The sequence below is a fragment of the Colias philodice genome, chromosome 7 (assembly GCF_061535455.1).
Source record: "Colias philodice isolate Cphi_HAF_F1 chromosome 7, ilColPhil1 Martin Lab GWU primary, whole genome shotgun sequence".
In the NCBI taxonomy this organism is placed as follows: domain Eukaryota; kingdom Metazoa; phylum Arthropoda; class Insecta; order Lepidoptera; family Pieridae; genus Colias; species Colias philodice.
Window position 1 is genome coordinate 5,010,693 of NC_143092.1, and position 19,823 is coordinate 5,030,515.

Genomic DNA, 19,823 nt, shown 5'->3' on the forward strand with positions numbered 1-19,823 from the left:
ACTATGGTATTCATATTATAGAGAAATGCTTCATAAAATAAAATGAAATTATTATACATAGTAGAGATAAGTAAGTAGGTATATCGATATTATAGATATATAGAGTTATGCATGCCCAGCCAAGAAAAGGTCTACGGGAAACTAATGTAGGTAATGATAATAACTTATGAGATGAATAATATATTCTAGTTAAAGATAATATTATGATGGTAGGCAAAGGTATAGTTTTTTTAAATTAAACACAAGCATTACTTAAACGAACATATTTATTTAATATCACAATAAAAATATAATACAATAAATTGTACAATTTCCAGAGAACATAGCTTCGGTTCAAAATGTGTTCGCGCGGATTTCTCACCTACAAATAAAAATAGAAAAATTAATATATTTGTATTGATTCCATAATTAACACCCATACATAAAAATATGAAAGAGTACAATTTATATGACGAGAAAGAGAATTCATGATGCATAAGCAATAACCCAGCTTAAAATATTAAATAATGGTTAGTAGAAAAAGGTTGTTAATTTCACCTTAAACATTCAAGCTTAATAATTTCAGTGCGAATGTTAGTTACTTCTGATAAATTAAAAACTGGTTGTCCCTTTCTGCAAAACAGAGACTTCATTTATTAGAGCGAGAAAGATTGCATCTGAATCTACAAAGTAAAAGATAATAATCAACGCTTGCGAGCTATCTCTTTCCAATGAATTATATTTCTATACAACAGAAAGAGACATACAGATGGTTGAACTGTAAATGATTGTGTTAAATAGATGATTATAAAAATGAATGGGTTAAAAGTGAATATGACTTTTAAATGATTAATTAAAAATAATGGTGAGAATATTTGTATGAATTATACACAATGATGTAATGACGCCCAAAGCCATTATTAGCGTGTTAGTGGTTAATCAGCTTAAGTGGTAACTGAAGCATACTAACTATCGAATCGTTATTAAACTTTCTAATAATATTATCTACTTATAGTTGTTATCCAGATTGATTCTTATCCTACGAGGGATTGAAATAATCAATATGTCAAAATCAAAATATGTACTTCAGAATATAAACTAAAAAAAATATATATATTTTATGGACGATATAAGTACAACAGACGTAAAATATACAGGGTTACTCGTATAACACCAGCAACCTCGCAGGACAAGATAGCTAAGTCAAGTAGCAAAAGTCGTAGAACAAATGTTGTTACTTATGATATTAGATATCTTGTCCTGCGAGGTTGCTGGTGTTTTACAAGTGACCCTGTATAGACGTAAAGTACATAATTTTCGGTATTTATAAGAACAAAACAGTAAAATAATGAAAAAAATAATAATAAAGATCTTTCGAAACGAATAATTAGTATGCCATGTGATATAAAGCTTTGTACATAATAAATATTCAATACATAATATTTTGTTAGAAACAAAATGAATCATACGTGTACGAAGCCCGATAAACTCGCTGTCGTAACTTCAAACACTGGTGACAAAAGAAAAAAAAAAGAATTATACCTTTATAAAAAATAACCTGAACGAAATGAAAATCTGCATGACATTAGTTTATCAATAACATATGTTTAAACAATAAACAAAAGCTTTATAATGGGCCCTATTCACAATGGACAGCGTTGGGCGAGTGTAGAGGCAATCACGATAGAGGGCTAAATGTTTATAATCGGCCGTTATTGTAGATGTTTATTCAGAATCGCCGTAATGGCGGCAAACATCGACGATCATTTGTTGGGCCAACACTGCCCATTACGAAATGGCCCATAAGGAAATAGTATTATTAGTTGACAATCGACATACCACTTGGCTCGCTTTGACCAATCTTTGGGCGTCCAATGCAAGCATTTCGGGTCTATCCTTAACAATTTCTTTTCCATCGCTTTTTGATGTTGATGTATTGTTTCCTGAAATAAATTCTGATAAATAGGCCCTTGTGGATAAGTCACAGATACTAACAATTTTTCTTTGGATCGAGGATAAAATGAAATGTTTCGAATTGTGAATTTCATTTATTTTTGTAAGAAATAAAAATAATGGCCAAACACAATATCAATTTTATATTTTTTTTTATACTTTATTTTACTAAATCAACACGCATAACACTTACCCACTGCTAAAATACAATAACAACAGACATTTATAAAATCACGAATTAAAACATTTTATAGCCTTTTTTTAGATTAAGTTGTTAAAAAATTCCATAATATCCAAATATTCATTAGTCAAATATTTAACTATCGTATTTGTATTAAAAAATAGGAAAATGGATCTTACCTGATTAACTGATATTATATATTGGCCCTTGTAATAATTAATTAGATTTAAATTTTGCAATGTGCTGATAACATCCTCCTTCTTTATGCTAGTCAATTCACATATTTCACTGAAATAAAAATAACAAACATCTTAAAATGATTGTTTCTTAAAATTGTATGACATACAAATGTATCAATTGATGATAATAAATGTAGGATCGGGGCCAAATGAAAAACACTTTGAACTTCTTGAGATTTATTTTCGGACCACAATCTTAATTATTAGAAAACATCTTACAGAGAAACAGCCGTCTTCACCCACGATCCCAATGAAAAGAGAAAGATCATTCCTCATTCGCTCTCTACTTCACATTCACATTCACTCATTGATTCGCTCAAAGTCCATCGTTCTTCCATTCTAATCATCGTTCAGAAAGTAATCTTACACGTTCAGAAACATCAATTAATCATACATCTCACCTCATCATCCCACATAAATAATAATCAATGTGTAATATTTTAAATATTTTGATAAAATATAATATTAAGATCGATCCGAAAATATAAATTTGTATTCTTGAAGATATAATCTTTCTCCGAGATCGCAATCTAAATAGCTTACAATTTTTAATGTAGTAATACTAGTTTCGTAGCGAATAACATTGCTCGATCTTATCATATTCATTTTCGATTGTATATTCATTTATTAACTTAAATCTTGAAAAACACTCTCATTTTCTGCACATATTTTATACCCAGTACCTTTTCTAAATTAAATTATCATGTCACATTACATATTTAGTTTAAAGTCACATCTCCTGCACTGCTATAAAATAAATGGCATAATCACTACATAGTATAAAACAAAGTCGCTTTCTCTGTCCCTATGTATGCTTAAATCTTTAAAACTAACCAATGGATTTTGATGCGGTTATTTTAATAGGTAGAAAGGTTTTAGTATTATATAATATGTCGTAGGCAAATTGTATTATTTCGCCGTTTACAAAAGCTCGGCATTTTGTAATTTTTTGATTTATTCATTACTTACTAGCTTCCCGCCCGCGGCTTCGCCCGCTTTGTCTAAAACCCAACAAGTTATAATATATATGTCGCAGGCAACTTACTTTATAGTAATAACAGGTTTCTCATTTTCACCAATCGGCTTGATGCTTATCAATATATCAAGTATAGTCTGGGCCCAATAACTTCTGTACGATAATAGACCAAGATCCGACAGCGGTTTTTCCGGAGACCCTGTTTTACCTTCAAACTTTGATAATTCATAACCTGCAAAATACAAAAAACATGAAAAATCTGTAATAATCATTTTCAAGTACTAATTTATTTTATATTGACAACATTAAAAGTAACTTTATATAATGTGCGATTAAGATGTGGTCTTCAATCATTATTTAACGAGATACACATTACACAATCAACAACACACAAATATTATACTCACAAAAACTCTATGCATTGTAAATCCGACTTTAATTCAGACGAATAAGGTTGAATTTATTTTGCGTATATTTACCGCTTAAATAGGTCGTCTTTTTTATTTTGTGGATAAGGAATTTTGACAATCCAATTTGAGGACACTTTTAAATACGTTTTCGTATAGGATTGTGTATCTAGTTGTTTTTAATTAAGGAAGTTAATGATATTATTATTTATTACTATTCTATAAAATACGTGATTTGTATAATATGTGATTTGTAGTCATGATTGGTAATATGAAGTGGAATCATGTTTAGAATTTAATAGGTATTCTACATTTTAACTCTTATAAATGAGATAATTGCAAATGAAAAAGTAGTACCTGCCCATTTCAAAAAATATCTTTGGCTAAAAGTTTTAAATACTTTTTTAATCTACATATTTTTAATCTAAATAAATACTTACTAAACTCTATTAACAAGGTTCCGTAACCTTTCCTCTGATATGGCGGTAAAGTTAATATACAAGCGACATTGTAATCTTCTGTGCTCTCTTTTTCCTTTGAAAAGTACCCTACTATGTGAAAACCTGTAAATATAAAATAACATAATAATAGGGTATATTAAATGAAGTCACTTACACACTTTGTGTCGTTCTGCAACTAGATAATAATATAATTATATGATAATTACTAGCGGCCCGCCCCGGCTTCGCCCGTGGTACATATGAAAAATAGATGTTGGCCGATTCTCAGACTTACCCGATATGCACAGAAAATTTCATGAGAATCGGTCCACCCGTTTCGGAGGAGTATGGAGACTAACATTGTGACACGAGAATTTTATATATAAGATATAACTTAAGAAATATGTCGCATGTATTTTTCAATCATTCGATTTAAAAAATATTCACAGGGCAGGCGATAGGACAAGAAAAGATAAACACTCTATTATTACTTGTGATAAGAGAATTCTATATATTAGATAGATTAAATAAAATTTCCGTTTAAAACATACCTCTCGTATCAAAATCTGTCATAACATAAAACAGAAAGGGATCCGTGTCATAATACAATGTCTTGTGGTCAAGGAACAGTTTCGCCAATAAACATAGATTTTGTGCGTACGTTTTGTTTTTCCTGCCATCTATTTCAAAGAATGATATGCTTCCTTTTCTGTATATTTCGTTACCGGGTGGATGTTTTAGTTTACATTTTATCTGGACGAAAGATTAAAAATTACTCCTTTAAAATTATGCAAAAATTCAATTTCTTTGTTTACAAAAATACATTGTTATTATTATTTTATTTAAGTACATACTTAGTGTCAAGTAAATACTTACTAAGTGACGTTCTAAACACTTTTTACTCTTCCTATATTTCAAGCAGAATTCACAAATGTAAATACAAGGTAAGTTCACCATTTCCTGAAACAAAAAGTATATTTATAACTATGAAATTACTTATGTATCATTTTGTGAATGAGAAGAAGAATATTTTTATAAATAAGAATATTTTTAAGTTATTTATTATATTACTTTAAATATTTTTTTAATTGTTTTTGCCTCTGTTATTTCAATCGTTACTTCATTTTTTGTGGAAAATTTTATTTCTAAACATCCTTTTGAAATTTTTCAAGTATTTTGTTATCGCGGGCGTGGCTAGACTAGCGCAGCTGATTTGTGGGCGTGACTACCGCTGGCTAACGAGCCACTCGCTACAATCTTTTACAACACATTCATTGAAGTGAAAACTTCTTTACCGGCGTTGAGCACTTTTTCTGTAATGGGTATAAAATCTTAAACTCGCGTCAGGACACGTGACCTGATCGAAAAAGCGTAAGACGGATGGATATATAAGTTTTCACTTCTGCCGGCACTCCCGGAGTGCAACCCGTCATTTTTTTAAAGTGATAACTTCTTTAGCGGCGTTGGGTATAAAATCTTAAACTCGCGTCAGGACCCGTGGCCTGATCGAAAAAGCGTAAGACGGATTTTTTTTTTAGCCCTTATATTCTTAAGACGGATACCATTCCAAAATATCAAACATGCTGAACGTTATTTTTTTTTGCTCATCCCACCTGCGGGTACGGCGCGAAGTACCAGGGCCGGATCCTGTTTCGGCCCAGCTCGATCATCTCGATGTTCTTCATACGCGTTACCACATCATCGTGCCCGTGGGCGAGCATACTGCCCGACTGCCGTGGGCGAGTCGTGGGCGTGGCTGTGCCGCTCAGTGTGGGCTCACCACCGTCTAACGAGTCGCTCGTTTCTGTCTGTTGATGGAATAAATAGATTTTTAAAGACGAATAATACTTTAGGAATTAAAAGACAGACAAAACAACAATATAATAATAATTAATAATGTAAAGCTAATAAAGGTTTTGTTTGCTTCAAAAATAATTTTTGTGTTATCTAGGCCATGTATCTATTAACTATATTATAAAATGAAATTCAGGCTATAATACATTTCACTACGACTTACGGCCAATAGGAGCGAACAAGCAATAAAAAAATTGGGACACAAAAAATTTTGTTAAGGATGAAACAGAAACATACATAATTATGTAATTATCTTAGTTAACCTTTTATAAATCAGGGAGTCATATGGCCATTCTGATACAAATCACTCAAACACCTTCCATATCCTTCCACTACATTAATGTTATAAAAACCCAATCCCACTCACAGTGACGTCATTCTCCAATGAATTCGCTTTCCGTTTCCTGTTCATCTTTTTCTGCAGTGCCGCAGCCAATACAGCACCACCATTGACCAGCGATGAGGAGTCCTGGCCGAGGGTCGGGCTGGCCGGTCTGGAGATGAGCTGACGAGGCTCTCCCGTTGGAACAGCTATAAATATATCTTTCTTTTTAATAGTGCTATTGCTTAACCTGGTAAACAAAGAAGAGGCATAATTTTCGGCCTTTCTTTGTTTTTTAACAAACTTTTAATCTTGAACTTAACTTAACATGGGATTCTGTAAATAGTTCTTTAAAAGAAATCATAGCATAATCTAAAATAATAAAAAAGAGAGATTTAGAAAGTTTGTAATAGATAGGGAAGTTATAAGCCCGAAACCGAAAGCCTTCTTTTCTCCTTGATTTTGTTAACCCAATAAGTAAAGCAGAAGAATTATTAAGTGTATTACAAAATCAAATTTTTTACATTGTGATATAAAATAAACTCTTTGTAAATGTAAATTAAAAACATCTGTTGAAAAGTATCTATTCAAAAGGCAGGATAGCAAATTACATAATATTTATTTTAAAAGTTATAAAAAGATAGTCATTTTCATCATACATATTGTAATTAGTATGATTTATGAAAAAAAAGTTCTTATAATCTAAACTTTATTTCGAATACCGGATTTAATTTATTTCTATAAATGTTCATGAATATGCTAATGACGTTAATATAAAAAATTCACATACCAGGTGCAAGTTTTTGTGAGGAGCCATTGAGTGCAGTGTTAGTATGACTTTTCTCTGCTAATTTTGGTGGGATTTGATGGGTTTCTCTAGTGCTATGTGACTTCTGTGGTTCGTTGCAGACATTGTCATCTAGAGGGGAAAAATGTTATACCGTATCATGAAGTGTTTTAAAACGATTGAAATTACATCCACCAAAGCCAAGGAAAAGTGAAATTTTTAGTGAGTATGGTAATATAGGAAATCTAATACTACATTCATGCTTTATGTATGTACTTAAGTGCAATTGACTATATACAACAAAAATATATAATTTACACTAAAATTTTATATAGTTGCAAAAATTTCAAAAATATAAATCTGGGGAACAAAAATAAATACAAAATCAAATCAATTTCAAAACATCAAAATCAAGTATCAATAAAAAATAATAAAAATGCAATACACACAGCTCTACTAAATTGCACTACAAAACAGACACAAGTAGCGAAAACACACATACTAATAAAACTAGGCATCACGCCACCTCCAGATCCTATATGTGTCTTCTTTGGAGTTGTAGTGCCGCCAGTGGGAGCGCCATCTCTCCGCGGAAATTGAACCTTTCTTGTGTCGAGCCATGATTCCTCCACCCACTCGTCCAATCTCTTATTAACTATAGCAGATTTAAATCAGTTTTTAAACAAAAATTTTATGGAAAATAAATATTTCAGATTATTTTTCACATATGGCACAATCTGATCCCATACTAAGCTTTTCCCTTGTGTTATGGTAACTAAATGGCTGATAAACATACATATGTAACTTTAAAATATATACTTATTTAGATAATTAACAACCACATACAGAGCAAACATTTATCATCACACAAATATTTTCCCTGGGTGGGAATCTATCTCACAACCTCTGGTTTCGAAGGCCGGGTCGCTACCAACCAGTCAGTCAGTTTGCTTTATTTGGTCATCTTTCATTATTATTATTGTTAGCAGTAAAGTGTGTTGTTATGAGCCTTTTTTATGAATATCTTTTTATCCATTATGTATTATACAATGCTTTGACGATTCCTATCATTTGTTCCTTATACATAAATATTGTGTTTTGTGTTTTATACAATAATTTTTGTGTATAAACTATGTATTGATGCAAAAATAGTGTTAAATGTTTGATTATAAATTATAAATACTACTTACAGTCTACATAATGTACATAGTATCCTCTTTGTCCATGAATTTCCTTAATACTAATTATTTCAGCTAGGGGCCAATCGTCCCCGCCTTGCATTCGAACTGGTAATCGACATCCTTCCACCAACGATGCCTAGGATACATCACAATTGTTAGCCAACCTTGCACGAAGATTTTATATTAATATTATAATTTGAAAATTCATACCGTAGAATCACAAAATGTAGTGACTTCGTCTTCATTTTCAGTCATATCCTCAGGATTTATGCATAAAAACAACGCTAACAATCAGCCAAACGTTTGCATCAAGCCTCAAGGCTACTGCTGACAGTGACATTGACAGTTGACATTTCTCACCATAAACAATTAGATACTTTTATACCTTGCAAATGCCTTTCAATTACTTGGCTTTGTGGTCCAGTCATAGACAACAATTTATAACAACAAAAACAATAAAATGCAATGGTAAAAAATGTGCGAATACACTGGAAAATAATGTTTTCGAATTTTAGATGAAAACGATAATGTGGTTAAAACATAATAATATTGTCTCTTTTAAGACACAAGCTCAGTCGTCTAGTACGTAGGTTTTGTAATGTGAAATTCTTCTTTGGTAAAATTTTACATAACTTCACGGTATTCTAGGTCACGTATTCTATAACTTCTACTTGGTCTAACTTTTTTTTTACGCAGCACGGACAACAGGCTAATTTTCTTCCGTTTTATTTCTTCACCCCGTTTGATCGTAGCATGTCCAAATTACTTTTTATGGCTTTCGTAAATATTATAATATTAATTATTATACTCTTCCATTCACGTTGTAAGTAGGTATACGCTTACAAATTTCTCCAGAAATACGCTACAATATAAAAATAATTTTTGAATCAAACCTGTAGTTCCTAACTAATAATTCGTAATGTTCTACCGTTCAACCAAACAACAACTCTTCAGCTTTATTGTATTACTGCTTTTTTTACTTGTAATGTAAGGTGCGGTTATTAAATAAAAAAGACATTAACATTTAAAGTATTTTTATAAAGTAAAACAATAGTGGATAGAAAGAAAGAAAGAAAGAAAGAAAAGTTTATTTAGACTACAATATTCCACTGAATACTATTCTTAAAAACTATTTGTCCTTAAAACTATTCCGTATGGCTTCCAGTTCCAATTTCGCTTTTTCTAGAAGAATTTTAGATTTCTCCTCTTCTAATAATGCGGTCCGCTTCTTTACTTTTTCTGTCTCCAACTGAAAAATGGTAAAATAAATTTGTTCAAGTATAATGTTTACATTTAACCCATTGAGCCCCGAACGGCCCGATCAGTCCACGACACAATAGATTTTCTATTGTGTCTGTGGTTCCGGGGCCTGAGTTATTAAAAAAAAAAATTTTTTTAGAATAAAATCAAACCTTGATTCTTAATATCTGCATTTCTATTTCCTTCTTTGTTGCAGAGTGTCTGAATCTCATGACATTGTCTTCATTTAAATTCTTAATATCATTGTCACTTAGATTCTGCGATGAATGTTGATGGAGATCTTGATATGCTATAATGAAAATTATTTCTTTTTAATATAATATTAATACCTATGCATTACACTCCATTCTATATAATAATTAAGTATATTACCTATATCAGATGAAATATCATTGTTCCCGTTAGTATGATTTCCATCTGTGTTATTAAAACTGAGATTCTCTGTAACAAATATTTCTTTGACATAAATCATTTTAAAAGTAGTATTACATGTGTTCAAGATGAAACAAGAAATACCCACCATTTGAACCACTCGTTTGTGAGATTTTACACTCTATTTCTAGAAAATTAGGCCCATCACTATCGTAATAATTTTCAAATTCAGGTACTGTGTCAGCAGCTGCCTATTAACAAGACTTATATTTCTATTTTTATACTAAATTTCATAAATAATTTTGGTAAATCAAACATTAGTTTCATATACAAGTTGTAAACAGCATAAGTAAAATAAGTACAAAGAACATTAAATTCCTAACCTCTTTCAATTTTTGTAAAATAGGTAATGGTTGATTAGGAATGGATTCTGTATTAGGCTTCATACTCTCATTTTTTACATGTTTTGCACTTGGAGATCTAAAAGATTTGCGGAATTTCATATTTTCCCATGCACGTTTTAATGTTGTGACATGACGCTGAAAAAATAATGTATCATGTATGTAATAAGTATATCAGAAATCATATTAACTACTTACCTGTTTGTAACTGAAATATAATATCATTAAAATTATAATTTAATTTCATTATAAACCTTATGAACATGAGAATTATAATTAAACTCATCAGCTACACATTTCCAGGCTGTTTTTTTCTTTGCAATTGTTTCTCCATCTGTTGATTTTGATTCCACAATCGGGCTTCTCGAAACCAGATAGCACAGTAAATCTTTTTCCTCTTGAGTAAAATTAGCGTCCCTTTTTCGTGGTTTTGGTATCGTAATCGTATTCTGAAATGTTTACAAGTTGTGAAAAAAATAACTTTAATAATGTTTTGAGTTTTAGCTGCTTTATTATATTTAAGTATGAACATATTACTTATTATACAAAATAGAAAATAATATAAAGATTTTCAGATCTTTTCTGTATACCTATTCTGTTTATGTCTGTTATATGTATTGTATTTAACATAAAAATTCAACTAACCATTACTAAAGCACTTATATTAATAGTTTTTTATAGTTATCACTTTATAGGTTCCAAGAGCATTGTAAATAATAGATTATAATAATTTATTTCGTGATTAAATTTAAAATTTTATTTAGGCGCGCGAAGTACCTTCTCGCCCTGCCCCACAAACAAAACCACAGATGATAAAAATATTGTATACTAAAGCGTCTTATTCACGGTCAATCCCCGACGTACGTCGGCTCAAGGCCGCGGTGCTGGATGTATCCTACTGACGATCGTGCGCGCATCAAGCATGGCTAGGGTTGCCAACTTTTATTTGAAGATATAGAGTATATCTGATTTTAAAGGAGGTAAATAAAGAGTAAATAAATATTTTTAAAAATGTATTTTTTTGTACTTTTTGCAGTAACTAAGAATTTTTCATTATTTTTAAATGAATTATATGAATCCAAACATTCCAAATCTAAATTTATATTTTTCAAGAGCTCATTTTTAATTTATTTTTTAATGAAGCTCGGTTTCTCCCTTCCCGCCACTTCACATTCATGACCGAAAAGACTCTTTCAGTAAATGCTAAAGTGGCGGGAACAGAGAGTATATAGCTAATCATTTTTTTTAAACAAACAAATTCGTCAAGATATTTTTTTTTAATAAATTGCCATTTTTCTGCAGTGGACTTCTGCATAAAATCTGTGTTATTCAACAATTCGCCTTGGAGTTCTTTAAAATAATAACTTCTGAATATAAACTGTAGATATGTACTAGGTTGATCCAAAAGTAATGATAATTGGGTATTTCCTGTGTACATAAAAATATAAAATAACTGTTTCTTGCTTGCTCATGCTTCTACTCACTAAGTTATCACAAAAAAAAACAATACCAATAGGCCACGTTTCCAAGTATTTACATTAATTTCTGTTGGCAACACTAATCTGCTGTACGTCCGCGCTATTCACTGTCCATCTGCACGACGTTCGCGGTGGTGGGGGTGCTTGCTGGATGAAAAGTTGGTCGTGCACATCCAGCAAGATAATAATAATAATTATTGACGTACGTCAACGCTATTCACTGTCGTCTTGCGTCGTGCATCGTGTATGACCTTGGCGGGACGTACGTCAAGATGGACCGTAAATAAGACGCTTAAACAGATTACCTATATAAAATCACATTAAAATATAAATAGAGAAAAGGAGTATACACACTGGTCTAAAGTACCTACATAATACATATCAATATATTTTAAGTATTTTAGTCTACGACTACGATTTTAACGAAAATATTATGCTATGAGAAGTTATAAAAATATTATATTATAATATCAAATGTATTCAGACTTGCAGTGGAATGTTTTTTATTGTAGTCAAAGTTGGAACATTCAACGTTAAGCATTATGCCGCATAATGCGCTCTAGTGCTGTAAAACGGGGTGTTCACTGTTGCGACCCACAGAATACAGATCTAGTACACACATTAGTAGATATCTGTGAGATCTGTGGTTCGACCAAATAACCTCAAATTCTAATATTAATTAAAATAAATGAGAGAAATATTATTAAAACAATAACATACATTCCATACACATAAAATACATTGTATTATTGTAAACTTCTATTTTTAAACAGAAAATAATAAAATGGCCGCTGTTCCTGAAATGAGTGAAGCTGATCAGATTAAAACGGTATTTTAAAACAAATAAATGTGTATTTTGGGTACAGGTATAGAGATATTTTTGCATTTAATTTCAACCCTTACCGTTTTTTGCAGTTCAAGGATTTTTTGGTGCAGTATAATAAGTTATCTGAGCTTTGTTTCAATGACTGTGTTCATGATTTTACATCTCGAACTTTAAGATCTGCGGAGGTAATTTTTTTGATTATTATGCAATAAGTTTATTATTTAGGTCGAGAGCAATAGTTAAACTTATCCTCTTTAAACTACTTTTATCGCAAATCATAATATTTACTGATACATTACTTTTGGCTACCCAATGTTTCATGTCTAAAAAAACCTATCTAATCTGGTAAATATTTTTAAATTTGTGACTGAACATCGAGGTATTATGAATAGGAATATGAATAATATTGCAGATAGTTATTTTTACATGTTGAAAGTTATTTTTACATTGCTTCCAATTTTAACAAAATTATAGATTTTGTATTTTGCATTCACTATGAATTCTATTATGTCTTTCTTAATTTTATGAACCTATTGTTACAGTTTTAAAATATTCTAAACTGATAATTCATTACATTTATAGCAAAAAATTGATTAAAATAACTTATTTATAATAATAATCAATTTCAGGAAAAATGTACGATAAACTGTATGGAGAAATATTTGCGGACAAATCAAAGAGTCTCACAAAGGTTCCATGAATTCCAAATGATCGCCAACGAGAATATGCTAGCGCTAGCTCAAAAGTCCGGAAATCCTAGCTAAGTTCCTGTGTGTTATGTATTTATTGTTAGATTATTTTGTTTTCACTATTGATGATTAAAGTATTGTTGAATGTAATTCTTTCCAAAATGACTTTTATTGAGTACTAGCTTTCCGCCCGCGGCTTCGCCCGCGTTCTCAAAGAAAAACCCGCATAGTTCCCGTTCCCGTGGGATTTCCGGGATAAAACCTATGCTATGTGTTTATCCAAGTTACCCTCTATATGTGTGCTAAATTTCATGCAAATTCATCGAAGGAATAAAAAGTTTCATACAAACTTCTATCCCCTATTTTACCCCTTTAGGGGATGAATTTTCTAAAATCCTTTCTTAGGGGACGCCTATGTCCTAACATCTACCTGCATGCCAAATTTCAGCCCGATACGTCCAGTGGTTTGGGCTGTGCGTTGATAGATCACTATATCAGTCCTTTGAGTTGAGTAGAAGAATACCTTTGAGTTTTATATATTATATAGATGTACTTTTATGCAGTTGAATGAATCTAGACAAAAAAACATGATAGCTAGCTAACTAACTAGCTCTTTATAATTTGACCCTCAAGAAGACATCTTTAGTATTGTATGCATGCATTTAAACAAACTATAATTTTTTTTCTGGCTCTCTCGGACTGACCCCGGATAAAAACAATTACATTGTTTTTCTAAATTCATCAGTCACTAAAACCTTATGTGCGCCGAGCACAGTATGAGAAGTGAAACTTCTTTGGCAAGATTCAAAGATACCAAAATCATTACATAGATTTTTTTTTAATTGAATTTAATATAGGCCCATTTGAAAAGTATATTTGTTTTAATATTTTTATGCAAGGTTTATACATTATCAGTTAACTCAATTTTCAATAATGTTTGTTGTTGTCAATGGTTCGCAATTAATGAAACACACCAGTATAATTTCATTTTATTTAGCTTATTGAAAATTTACAGGGTGTTGCATTAGTTTCTATTTACTATATCATTATTTAAATTAAAATTCAACTCTCCCAGTTAATGTAGATTTTCTTCTTAGTTTGCCATACATATCAAACTCTTCTTTGGGCATGGTTTGTAGCACTTTTGTTCTGGAGGTGAGAAGTCCAAAACAAATGAAGTCTGAGAGCTTGTATAGTCAAAATGGTAGTCATTGAATTTCGCTTCTACGCTGTATTTTACGTTAGTTGTGGACACATCATCAGGGTCAGTGTTGAGGACATATTTTAATGGGTATGGTCCAGATGGTGCATTGCTGATGTTTGAAGGTTTAGTACATATGGTATACTGTCCTCCGTGGCGTATGATTCTAATGAGAGGTTGGGTACACGGCGGCTGTTTACAGCATGAGACTGATGAGGGGCATACTGCTAAACATTTCGGCGGCATACAACATGGTTTACTGCATACAGCTGGACACGCAGAGCAGTCGCTTGCTTTCATACAGTTGTGTTGCTCGATGCGCTTCAGAACGGGGCACGAAATGTGGCCTGGTCGCCAGCCGCAACGTAACTGAGAATATAATCGTTAGTTCGTTAATGGTGTTGTATTAAATTCTAAATAATAAAAAAAATATCCAGAAATGTTATTCTTTACGAAATAAACATCTTCGGCTAAAACCTGAGAAACTATTAGGACAATTATTTCCATGTTTTCTATGTTTAATTACTTAAGATTTCATGAAATAATTTTCGTTATAAAATGATTACCTGATGCTCAGGAGCATCTTTCGCTGTATAGAGCCAACCCATGTGTTTCGGGACGGGGCCGGGTTTGACTTCATCCTTCTCTAGGCAACGGTGTTTGGGCAAATCGCAGCGGCCTAAACAGCTCGCAGACGATTTGTTTGCTGCAAACATTCAAACGGATACAAAAATACAGCAATTTGAAATCACTACTTCTTTTTATAACAAATAATTATTACATTGATGAGTAATTATTGCGACTGTTTAGGGCTAATTAATTCTAGGGCTTATTGAAACTATTTTCAATTTAAAATTTGTTATTGAATCTACGTACTCGATTGCATTTGAACCTTTAATTTATAGACACGATGATTGCAATGCATAGGAGATAAGCTAGGTACTTTATTATATTAAGTACAAACTACTTATCAGAATGGTAATCATAAAACTATGTATTTATATCAGTGCAGTAAGTGTTGTGTTCAGAATTTACAGTTAATTATGACGATATTGTTGCTACTATTCCAGACCTATATTAAATATATACTTACATCGACCAGGTTTACAACAGCATGCCATTTTTGATATGAAATCTGAAATTTCCAAAGAAATGAGTTAATGTTCAAATTAAAACTATAAATTCCCAACTGAATATTAACTTTAATTAAAACTTACGTTTTGATATTGGAGATTAAGACATTTTCACCCTTGTCATATTTTCCATTAGAGTTTTTGTAGATTAGATTTTAAGAAATCCATTATAAATTTATAACTTCTCCATAGATGTTTTGAATAACATGACAAATGTGAAAATGTACAGAGAAGACAATTTTTGCTTCTTACGTGTATTCTTCTTCAGAGATGTCGTTTATTTTCTAGCCAGTATTATTAGATTAGACCTCTGTGAAGGAGAGAACTCTCGATATCTTATTTTTTTAAATTATCCTTGCAATATATCTAAAGCAATATTAATCTATACTAATATTATAAAGCTGAAGAGTTTGTGTTTGTTTGAACGCGCTAATCTCAGGAACTACTGGTCCGATTTGAAAAATTATTTCGGTGTTAGATAGCCCATTTATCGAGGAAGGTTATAGGCTATATATCATTACGCTAAGATTAAAAATAACCGGTGGAGTTAAATCGTAATGCGTATCTTACTAACAAAATAATATTTCCTCTTTAACTTTAAATATGTTAGGTAGGTACATAATAATATTAGTTTCGATGTACTTTGTAACTTGTACCTATGTTTATAAAGCATCTTTTGTCCTAATAATGAAATGATAATGAAATAACGTCTCCAGAGTCTCTTTATTAGAATCTCTAATTAACACTTATTGTAACTCTTTTGTTAATTGTTATTGTTAAATCGTGCATGTCATCTGTGACTGACGACTGTGATGGTAAATGTAACTACACTGTAAAGTATTCGAGAATCGTAGTCGTAATAAATAGGTATCATGAAGAAATTTTATTTTTAAAGTATTTAATAATTAATGTAACTATAGGTATGACCCAATTTTAAAAGTAGAAAAAAAAATCGATCACGAAGTGGGATTCGAACCCGAGTTTGAACTTTTTGACCAACCGGGGCACCCCGTGACCCCGCCTGAGTGATTGAATTTCTTCTACTATTTCAGACTTACAGTTTATTATTTTTTATTTTTCCGAATATTAATTATTATTTATTGATTAACTTGTTAAAGTGGGTATCTACATAGTAACTTCTAAGTGGGATTTACCTTCGGTAACTCTACCTACATGAAATTTTGATTACACTAGTCAAGGAGTTCAAATAAACAACGTCAACAAATTATAAAAAATAAGTTTATTTCAAATTCAAAAATTAATCACGTTTTGATCTCTTTTTACTTTCTTTCTTAGTTGTCTGCTTCACTTTTCTACTATTCTTGCACAACAATCTCTTGATAAGACTTATTAGATAATAGATGATTATAAATACTGTAGCAAACGCACTTATAATATCAAGGCACCAATATTGATATAGAGGTACATTAACAGCTGCAGTTTTATATGTAACGTTGGGATTGCGAGCCACAAATTCGGTCCAGTAAACTGCGGTATCCAGAGGGGACAGGGGACGATCGTGCCACGCTTTTGACAAACGCTTTACGTTGTTTTTGAATCTGAAATTTGAAATATTATTGTTAATTAATTAATTTTGATTCAAATCAATTCAGGTTCTTCTAACGGTGCATTAAGAAATTAGACAAAACGAACATAGAGCTAGAGCTAGAGCAAGAGCATTCTTTCGTGATGTGTGATTTAGTGTAAACGAAAACTCGTATTCAGTGTTGTCATAGTAGGTATGTGTTGTTCAGTATTAGAATATTGCATATAATCTTTTCGAACGAACAACGAAAGAATTCTCTACGCCTGTTTATTTTCTTTTTCGATTTAGACATAGTGGGGTTAGAATGAGAATTCGCCCGTTTGATCTAAATGCATCGTATCTTTAAACCTTAGCCTTAAACGATCAAAGTAAATAGGAATTTATTTTTAACAAAAAGGATTACCTACATTCTATAAATATTAAGTATGTATTTTCGGAACAAAGTACCTAGTAATTAGGAAATGATTATGCACATATTCTTTTCTGTCTTACACAATGTTAAAAACTCCGAAGTAACTAAACATGACTTCAGTGTAATAATTATTATGATTTCAAGAATAATCTGTGTTTACATGAAAATGTATCTTTCTGTTTCAACTTTCAAGGCCTTGTCTAATGTCGTTTGTTCGCTGGCAAACAAATTTATATATTAGAGATCTAATGTATGATAAATGTGAGAAAGATAGAGAAGGTACATCCATACTAATATTATAAATGCGAAAGTAACTCTGTCTGTCTGTTACTCAATCACGCCTTAACTACTGAACCAATTTGCATGAAATTTGGTATTGAGATATTTTGATACCAGAGAAAGGACATAGGCTACCTTATATTGCGAAATATGTACCACGGGCGAAGCCGGGGCGGACCTCTAGTATTGTATAATTCAGGCTGTATTAATAATAATTATTATTTCTATTCGTAAATCTATTCAAATAATATAAAATTATACTTACTGAGGATCAAGAACTTTTTTAAATGCCGCAACTAAGGTCTCTTTCGTTAAGTCCCTAATTTGCAGTTGCACTCCTAGACCACTTTCTTCGATAGCAGCTGCATTGGAGGGCTGATCTCCAAAAACCGGCACTGCGACCATTGGCACTCCGAAGTGTATTGCTTCTGTTGTTCCTCCCATCCCGCCATGGGATAGAAATGCTAAGGTCTTTGGATGACCTGAATAATTTATTGTGTAAAGTTATATTCTACTCAGAATCAGGACTTAACACTATATATTTTATCACTTATCTTGATCTTGGTTTACATTTGTGTTACGTGATTTGCATTTCTCATTAGATTTAATTATATTAAAATAAATTAGAGTAAATAATTATTTTAATAAGTAACAAACACTTATAAAATAAAAATATACGCGAATTACCTAAAATATCAACCTGGGGTAACCATTTTGCAAGATAGAGCTTATTTTCATCCAGCAATTTTGTTTTGCTCTCCCATTTCCATATAAATCTTTGAGGAAATTCTGACATAGCTCCTAATATGGCTTGAAGTTTGTCATCTGGCATTACAGAACTCTTTATGACTGAGCCGAAGCTTATGTATACAACACCATGCTCAGCCTCATCTATGAATTTCCGTAAGTCCTAAAAATATGAATTAAGTTTTAATTTACTTTATTATATTTCGTATAATATTTATTAAAATGTTATAGGTACCTACTTACTCCAGTCAATGGTTTTGATTCCAAAACATGATAACCACCAACTTCAATAACGTTTGCTGGGAATAATTTTGAACTAGTTAGAATAAAATTGTGATATATTAGAAGAACTTTGATTTCCCGGGCAAGCTCCTCTAAAGGGGGTATGTCATCAAAGTATTTAGCAAGTTCTTGTTGATTGTTTCGTTGCGACACAAAATAATAGAGCGTTTTGAAATAAAAGTCAAAAATAGTTCTCTCAACACGTTGGTAGAGTGTAGGTTTAGTTCCCCCTTCCAGAAAGTGGAAAGGAACATAAGCAGGGTGGTAAGGTATGCCGAATCTGTTGTAAGTCCATGGCATCAAAATGTGGGATGTTATTCCTACTACGGGAGCACCCAATTTATATGCAATGCCTAATCCACAATCACTATTAAATTGTTCCACGATAGCAACATCAAATTTAGGTTTTTTGTTCAGAAGATTTTGCACATTTTTATTTGCTAGCATCACTTCACAGTTTTCTTTTCCAGTTGTTGTCAGAAACACGCCAGTCCCGAGCACTGTTAGATAAGACTTATGAAAGGGAACATCTTCATTTTCTAGAATTTTGATACTCCCAGCTAAACTTACATCAGTGTAATTATGTGCCGTCACTTTTTCTGGGAAATGTGATATTACAGTAACGTTGTGACCTCTCTTCACAAGTTCTTGTAGAAATATTCGATAAACTAAGAAGTGGCTTTTTCCATGATAGGGAAATATTGCCAGGATATTCATAGAAATAGCATTTTGTGTCAATACAACGATAAGTAACGCAATTATTATTATTGCATGATTCATGGTCACAATACGGAGCGCGCAATGCGTCCAGACGCATTCGAATAATAAATCTTACTACTTGCGACTTGCGAGTAAGGCCCCGGTCAATGTCAGTGGCG

General features: G+C 31.8%; 5 protein-coding genes across 10 annotated transcripts; 1 reads left to right on the forward strand and 4 right to left on the reverse strand.

Moving 5' to 3' along the window:
- Positions 1-248: 248 nt before the first annotated feature.
- On the reverse strand, positions 249-8,657 carry Tip60 (Histone acetyltransferase Tip60). 4 transcript variants are annotated; one of them, XM_089697250.1, is made up of 14 exons: positions 8,530-8,657; positions 8,329-8,455; positions 7,665-7,793; positions 7,142-7,270; positions 6,397-6,560; positions 5,789-5,983; positions 5,052-5,135; positions 4,727-4,928; positions 4,176-4,298; positions 3,398-3,560; positions 2,293-2,401; positions 1,819-1,934; positions 1,449-1,489; positions 249-361 (listed from the first exon to the last, which is right to left on the reverse strand). In XM_089697250.1, the coding sequence occupies exons 1-13, from the start codon at positions 8,572-8,574 to the stop codon at positions 1,483-1,485; spliced, it is 1,593 nt and encodes a 530-aa protein (XP_089553376.1). In that variant the 5' UTR covers positions 8,575-8,657; the 3' UTR covers positions 249-361; positions 1,449-1,482. The 4 variants fall into 4 exon arrangements, with proteins under 4 accessions (XP_089553376.1, XP_089553375.1, XP_089553374.1 ...); XM_089697249.1 differs by having other exon boundaries at positions 1,819-1,922; positions 7,641-7,793; XM_089697248.1 differs by having other exon boundaries at positions 7,641-7,793.
- Positions 8,658-9,394: 737 nt separating this feature from the next.
- On the reverse strand, positions 9,395-11,141 carry LOC149487040 (uncharacterized). The gene is made up of 7 exons (XM_089697103.1): positions 10,998-11,141; positions 10,607-10,801; positions 10,335-10,490; positions 10,100-10,202; positions 9,952-10,020; positions 9,732-9,868; positions 9,395-9,568 (listed from the first exon to the last, which is right to left on the reverse strand). The coding sequence occupies exons 1-7, from the start codon at positions 10,998-11,000 to the stop codon at positions 9,449-9,451; spliced, it is 783 nt and encodes a 260-aa protein (XP_089553229.1). The 5' UTR covers positions 11,001-11,141; the 3' UTR covers positions 9,395-9,448.
- A 1,322-nt stretch (positions 11,142-12,463) lies between these two features.
- Tim9a (translocase of inner membrane 9) lies at positions 12,464-13,495 on the forward strand. Its single transcript, XM_089697105.1, has 3 exons — positions 12,464-12,659; positions 12,746-12,841; positions 13,286-13,495. The coding sequence occupies exons 1-3, from the start codon at positions 12,615-12,617 to the stop codon at positions 13,418-13,420; spliced, it is 276 nt and encodes a 91-aa protein (XP_089553231.1). The 5' UTR covers positions 12,464-12,614; the 3' UTR covers positions 13,421-13,495.
- An 843-nt stretch (positions 13,496-14,338) lies between these two features.
- On the reverse strand, positions 14,339-15,961 carry LOC149487042 (uncharacterized). Of its 3 annotated transcripts, XM_089697107.1 has the most exons (4): positions 15,764-15,961; positions 15,640-15,681; positions 15,113-15,252; positions 14,339-14,915 (listed from the first exon to the last, which is right to left on the reverse strand). In XM_089697107.1, the coding sequence occupies exons 2-4, from the start codon at positions 15,665-15,667 to the stop codon at positions 14,439-14,441; spliced, it is 645 nt and encodes a 214-aa protein (XP_089553233.1). In that variant the 5' UTR covers positions 15,668-15,681; positions 15,764-15,961; the 3' UTR covers positions 14,339-14,438. The 3 variants fall into 3 exon arrangements, with proteins under 3 accessions (XP_089553233.1, XP_089553232.1, XP_089553234.1); XM_089697106.1 differs by lacking the exon at positions 15,764-15,961 and having other exon boundaries at positions 15,640-15,749; XM_089697108.1 differs by lacking the exons at positions 15,640-15,681; positions 15,764-15,961 and adding an exon at positions 15,328-15,496.
- A 943-nt stretch (positions 15,962-16,904) lies between these two features.
- On the reverse strand, positions 16,905-19,789 carry LOC149487043 (UDP-glucosyltransferase 2-like). The gene is made up of 4 exons (XM_089697258.1): positions 18,907-19,789; positions 18,604-18,826; positions 18,182-18,398; positions 16,905-17,238 (listed from the first exon to the last, which is right to left on the reverse strand). The coding sequence occupies exons 1-4, from the start codon at positions 19,723-19,725 to the stop codon at positions 16,938-16,940; spliced, it is 1,560 nt and encodes a 519-aa protein (XP_089553384.1). The 5' UTR covers positions 19,726-19,789; the 3' UTR covers positions 16,905-16,937.
- Positions 19,790-19,823: the final 34 nt, after the last annotated feature.